Source organism: Temnothorax longispinosus, chromosome 4 (assembly GCF_030848805.1).
Source record: "Temnothorax longispinosus isolate EJ_2023e chromosome 4, Tlon_JGU_v1, whole genome shotgun sequence".
In the NCBI taxonomy this organism is placed as follows: Eukaryota; Metazoa; Arthropoda; class Insecta; order Hymenoptera; family Formicidae; genus Temnothorax; species Temnothorax longispinosus.
Window position 1 is genome coordinate 2,622,283 of NC_092361.1, and position 6,113 is coordinate 2,628,395.

The 6,113-nt window shown below is 36.3% G+C and overlaps 1 protein-coding gene across 3 annotated transcripts; it reads right to left on the minus strand.

Annotated features, from left to right (window-relative positions):
* On the minus strand, positions 1–5,422 carry LOC139811238 (uncharacterized). Of its 3 annotated transcripts, XR_011731579.1 has the most exons (6): positions 5,240–5,422; positions 4,490–4,587; positions 4,210–4,414; positions 3,654–4,133; positions 3,328–3,572; positions 1–2,902 (listed from the first exon to the last, which is right to left on the minus strand). XR_011731579.1 is itself a non-coding variant. In XM_071775399.1 (5 exons), the coding sequence occupies exons 1-5, from the start codon at positions 5,313–5,315 to the stop codon at positions 3,448–3,450; spliced, it is 984 nt and encodes a 327-aa protein (XP_071631500.1). In that variant the 5' UTR covers positions 5,316–5,422; the 3' UTR covers positions 1–3,447. The 3 variants fall into 3 exon arrangements, 2 of the variants coding, with proteins under 2 accessions (XP_071631500.1, XP_071631501.1); XM_071775399.1 differs by having other exon boundaries at positions 1–3,572; XM_071775400.1 differs by lacking the exon at positions 5,240–5,422 and adding an exon at positions 4,693–5,088 and having other exon boundaries at positions 1–3,572.
* Between the last annotated feature and the right edge of the window lie 691 nt (positions 5,423–6,113).

The window sequence follows — 6,113 nt, forward strand, 5'->3', positions numbered from 1 at the left end:
TATTTCTCATTGTTTATGTAAGTACAATCATCTGATTCTAGAACTACACACTTCTTACATTTTTAGCTACATCTTCGATGCAATCGATATTATCGTCAAGATTTTTACTAACGTTAAACAGATTGAGCATAACAATCCGCATCTTTATACAACTTCTGCCTGCAAAATACGGGAGCATGGAATAACAACGAACATGGAATAAAAACAGTCGGAGTTTGTTAAAACCTCATATGCAGTTTACTATTCTCTCCCGAAAATGTGCAATAAATTATTATATTTTACCTCAAAATAAAGATCTCTTTTATGCTAAAAAAATTATTTGTTTGCATCAGGATAATAATATCATATATAAGTATATGCATGTCGGTATATCATCTTTCAGAATATTAAAATTTGCGCGACATAACGAATAGGTAAACGTTTTTATCCAATCATCATTTTTCTCGAAGGATATACAAATTTATCACGTCTTTTTTATTATGCTTTTCTCTTTTCAGACGGCCATGGAAAGAAGATTATTTTAAAAATGTTAAAAACACAAAAGTATATATTTAGGAAAACGTCGATATAATTATTAATTTCTTTAAATCGTTTTATTCTTTAAAATAAAATTTAAAATTATCTTTAAAATTAGTATTATTCTTTAAAATAAAATTTAAATTTATGAAAATTTTAAAAATCTAATAGAAAATTGAAATTTTACAAAAATGTTTAAAATATATTACTTTAGAAGATTTTTCAATCTACATTTTTTTAAACGTTTTACCATTAATCGATCGTGTATATTATGAAGAAGCTTTACTTTTTTATGCGATAATTCAAACGGCGAAACTGTCTGATCAGATTGCGAACCGCGTAGCGTGTTAATTAAATCACATTAATTAGCGAAAAATAGGCGGCTCGCAAGTTTTTTTATGCTCTTTCTCATAATCGATATATACTTAGGCTGCAACGAAGAGTACAAAAGCTAAGAATGCACAAGCTAATTATAATATTATGTGATCGCATACAATAATCACTCATAGTTATAATAGTAGTCCACGTATGCAAAACAATACAAATCTTGCAAGATCTCTTGACATAACAATCTGTAGTTAAATTAATGTCATTGTTAATCAGAGTGTAAACATTTCCTTAAATGCACAATTCCTCATTACTGCGTCGTAATTAAGTAATAGATCAGCGTGTACGGCCATGTAATGTAATACTATTTTATTCATGCAATAAACATATAACCAGTCCTATCCATCCCTATCACAAAACTGAATCATAGTAGGAAACAAAATCTTACTTAAGGTAAATGTATCACAAACATTGTGTCTGATGACCAGATTAATGTTACAAGAGAAAAAGAGTGATAAAGATGAGCGTGACTAGTATATTGTTACATTATCGTCATTACAAAAGTATTAAACTTATGAAATCTACTACACGCAGTTCGGTTAGTTCTTATAGGACTTGACTGCAAAAACCTGTTAAACTAACGATTCTATAATTATCGCAATGTCAATTCATCGGCATATGCAAGAGATATTACGAAAAATTATACTTGAAAAGATTTAATTATACTACTTCAGTTATTCTACAGAATATTTTATACCTTACAAAAGTTTCAAATGTTCGAAACCGATATTTCCTGAACCAGATCTTTGTGAATCTTCAGTTTTTGGCATGTGGTACAAACGTTCGCGTTGTCATTCTTGTGCAGAAATGCGATAATTTATTATGAGATTAATATATATTTTACCATAACCGATATTTTTATAACAAATACATGATATTGGATTTCACACTCATACGCGTAGTGCGATTTTCGTAATAATGAATTTAACACGAATATTAACAGATTAATTATATGAATAAGTATGTATGCTCTTTTTTTACGAGGTATATATAACAATTTTTAAAAACACGATGTAAAATATATCACATGAACGGCGTTAATAACAGATAGTTAATGATGATCTTCGCAATTCGATATAAAGCGATATAATATAGTATTAATGCAATGTACAACTTGATAAACTTCCATTGTAAAAGTCGAGATGAAAATCATAAATAAATATTATATACAGCTAAAATATAATATACTCATATGTAATAATATCGAAACATTATCTATTTATCTCCGAATATCAATGAGAACGTAATACAATGTAATTATTTATATTAATATTAATCTTATTTGAAATAAAAATATAATCTGTTAAAAATATTATATCCATTAAGATTAAAGATGTATTATTACAATAATTAAGCTTTTGTGCTTCTCACTTGTACAGTCACTGATGTATTAATAGTATTTATATTAAATAGTATATTTAATATAAATAGTATTTAAACTTTTATATGTGGAAGTACTTAACGTTTAATTAAATTTATAAAATATTAGCATATGCTTAAGATAAATAATATAAATGTCTTCGAGCCTTCTTTAAAAAATCACTAGTAAAGAAAGATGCTAAGTGATTAAGACTTTGATGATAAAATTCAATTGAACAAAGTCAGCACATGATCAGACTGTAAATTTTTTGCCTTACTAAAAAAGTACATGGTATATTCATTCTTATAATACTGTAAATGTGATCTTAGTGTTATGCAGACTGTCTCGCATTGATAATTCCAAGCTACGTGCTGCAAGTTTTAATATATATATGTAAAGATATTAATTATAATTATTTAAAAAAATCTTTCAGTCCTTAAACGCAATATTATCGACAAAATTATTCTCTGGAATGCTGTGTTCACAATACTGGAATTTTGTTTCGACTGCAATGTATACCGTAAGTCAATTTCATTTAATCATCATTTGCTTTTATTACAATGTATCTGTTCAGTTGACAAGCACGATAATAATGTAATTGGTATACGACTTCATTGTGCTAAATAATGGCAGGTTAAGCTGAAAAAATATCTCAATATAGCATTATTTGTAAAACTTATCTTCTTATAGAAAAAATGAAAGATGTAGATGGAAGAAATTATCCTTAAAATTTTGTCGAGTCAAATGATATCACTAGTATGCATTTTGCTCCGTCATACAAAAGATTTGTAAAAATTTGTAGTTACTTTTTTAAGAAACACACAAACTTGTATAGATAAGCGAAAAATGTTATAAAATTCTCATGTTATTATTGATGCAGTTAATAAAGCGTACTGAGTTTTTCTTTTTCGTTGTTAATACACAAGATATGAAAAATTAAAACAGTCTTAAAATGAATGCAGAAATATGGCCAGCTCGATAAGTATATGTTTTATCTGTGAATTCATAGGTCTCTTTATAAATTATGATTTTTATAAATTATCAAAAAGTTCTTTGCGTCTTACATGTGTACAACTGTGTAATATTTCTCAATACTTGTCCAATAAAGAAACAGAAAAGGAACCTCATTCATTTCATTCAATTCATAGCCATTAGCACAGTATAAATTAAGAGCCTAACAAAACTTAAACTTTTTCTAAAGCTCCGATCGCTTCGCCATTAGCCATTCTATTACTAGCTTTGTGTCGATGATTGTACATAGTCTGCAGAGGTACATGGAGTAACTCCACAATCTGTATAAAGTTAGGCTCTGCAACAAAAGCAAACGGACAAATAAGTATCGCACGGCACCTTCTTCGACAATTTTTAGACCGAACAAATCACATCTTACCATTCTCTGCTGTAATGTATCCATGTCTAATTAAGAAGTCAAGGGCAACTGGTACAGAAGTGGTTTTGAAATGTGGGGAAAGTATCCTCTCTAAGCATTCACTAACGGGGAGTAATTCGAAGGTCTCCACTTCTCCGTCGCTATTGTTTGGTACGAAGTCGGGCGGCAGTTCAAGATCATATACAAATTCCGTGTTGGGAAACAGACCCCTCTCACTTTCGAAGAAGAACGATACGCAGCCGGCGCTCTTAAGTTTGGCAATAAGATGATTCGGAATGCCAGCTTCCTCGCCGGCCTCTTTTATCGCGGTTTCATTTATACCGTAACCAACACTCAATCCACCGCTCACCATGCTATCCCAGTATGACGGCCATGTCTGTTTGTCCGGACTACGCTTTTGTAACCATATTGACAAACCTTTGACAGGGTCCATTACATAGCCGTTTATATCCACTCCGTATTTCCGAATTCCAAATAAACCTGCCATATCGAAAGGCACATGTAATGTACTGCAATTAATTTTATGCAATTTATCTTTATTCTCCTTGATACCTACATGTAGCCGAGCGATCCATCTTAAACAACGGTTGTGTATTAAATTGTGCACGCACTTCATGACATTCCTCTCTCCAGCCTCGTAATGTCACAAATTTTCCACTAGCCATCCATTCCCTCAACACTTCATCGACCCGCGCACTTCTTTCAGTGTAATCCCGAAAGGCTGGATTTAATTGCACATATTCGGGATGTACTTGAAACACCTTGAAAATTGATGTTTTGCATTGAATATACACGTTTTAACTTATATTAATGAAAAGATTATACGACAAACTCACTTGAGGGTGATTCAATATCTCTTTCATCACATCTGGACGTACAAGTCCAACTTGCTGTCCATCGACAACAAAAGCCCTGCATTCTCCTGCATGTAAGCCTAAGGAATAAATGAATTCTTTCATAATTTATACAAGTATCATAATTTTGTTCCATATGCATCATCAAAAACGAATATTTATGACAAAAAAAATTATTTAAACACCATTGCAAAGTCATGTTTGGAAAACGGAGCGACGCATGCATCCGACGCAATAAATTTACATATTTTACGCAGGGATTCTAAACGTAAACTTAGCCAGGCAGTCGCATTTCTCTCGGAATCAAGCTACGTGTCAAAGTTTCCGCGATATGCGACGATCTCCCTAAACGAGCGCATTCAAAACAAGCGTTAGGCGTATCTGTCGTTAGAAAAAAAGCGGAAGGTGATTTTTGCGGCAGTTATTCGGGAATCGCGACCGCCGTCGACGAGGCGACGGGGACGCGGCGGAGGCGCGTCGATAATCGCGTCCGCGGTCGCGATACGCGGTCGGGATTCTCGTCTTTTTTTTCTCTTCCTCTTCTCTCCTCCCTATTATTTTTGCTCCGAAACGTGAACGGTAAATACATACGCGACGCGAAGATCGATATTCTCGGCGGTCGCCGCGCGTACGTCGGCCGCCGCGTCGTTACCTATCGATCACGCGGCCGGGAGACGCGTCGTCGGGGACGATACGTGGGCGGCGGGGGCGCGACCCGTCGCGTACGCTTACCTGACAGGTAGAAGCAGTTAAACTTGTTGGCGAGTTTCATTAAACGTGACATCGGCTTCTTGTCGTTATCCGCCATGATGTTACGTCGTTGTCATCCGGCCAGCTGCGACGAAAATCCTGGGCATCGAGCACATAACGCGTGTCAGACGGGCGCCTGGGAACTGTGCCTGTGTGGTTATCGCGCACCGCTGCGCCCCGCGGGGGCGACGGCCGCCGCGATTGGTCGGCCGGCCGGCGCGCACGCGCCACCGGCCAATCAGCGGGCGTCGCTCTACGCCGAGGCGCCGAACGCCGCCGCGCCGCTACGCCGCAAGCCGCCGCTCGCTCGTTCAATCCGGAATCAATCGCCGCCGGCCGCGGCACCAACGGACGGGGAAGATCGACGCGCAACCGGCGCAACGACGAAATATGGAGGGAACGCGAGAATTTCGATTGCGGAATCAATTAAGCGGAAGCGATCGCTCTCCCCGCGGCTGCGACCCGAGCCCAACGTAATCGCTTTAATTATTCGTATACTTATATTCGCAATTTCTCGCCTCGGCTTCTTAATTGGTCGCCGAAAACGAGGCGTAGATATGAATTTGTCGCGAGTAATGACGCGCACTTCCGAGGGTGTGTCTCGGAAATGCCGCGGTTTTCTTCCTCGCGAAAGTCCCGGCGAAATGAGACCCGAAATCGATTCGAAGTTCTTAACGGAATGATTGAGATTACGCGCGATAAGTATTTACTTTTACTTTCAAATCGTTGATTTTTTTGCGCGAGCGACCGAATTTGAGAGTCGTCTCAAGGCTACCGTCATATAGGTACAGTCGAGTACGAAAATCTATAATATGCGCAACTTATTACGAATTTGCATCGCGTTTGCCTTTTCCCT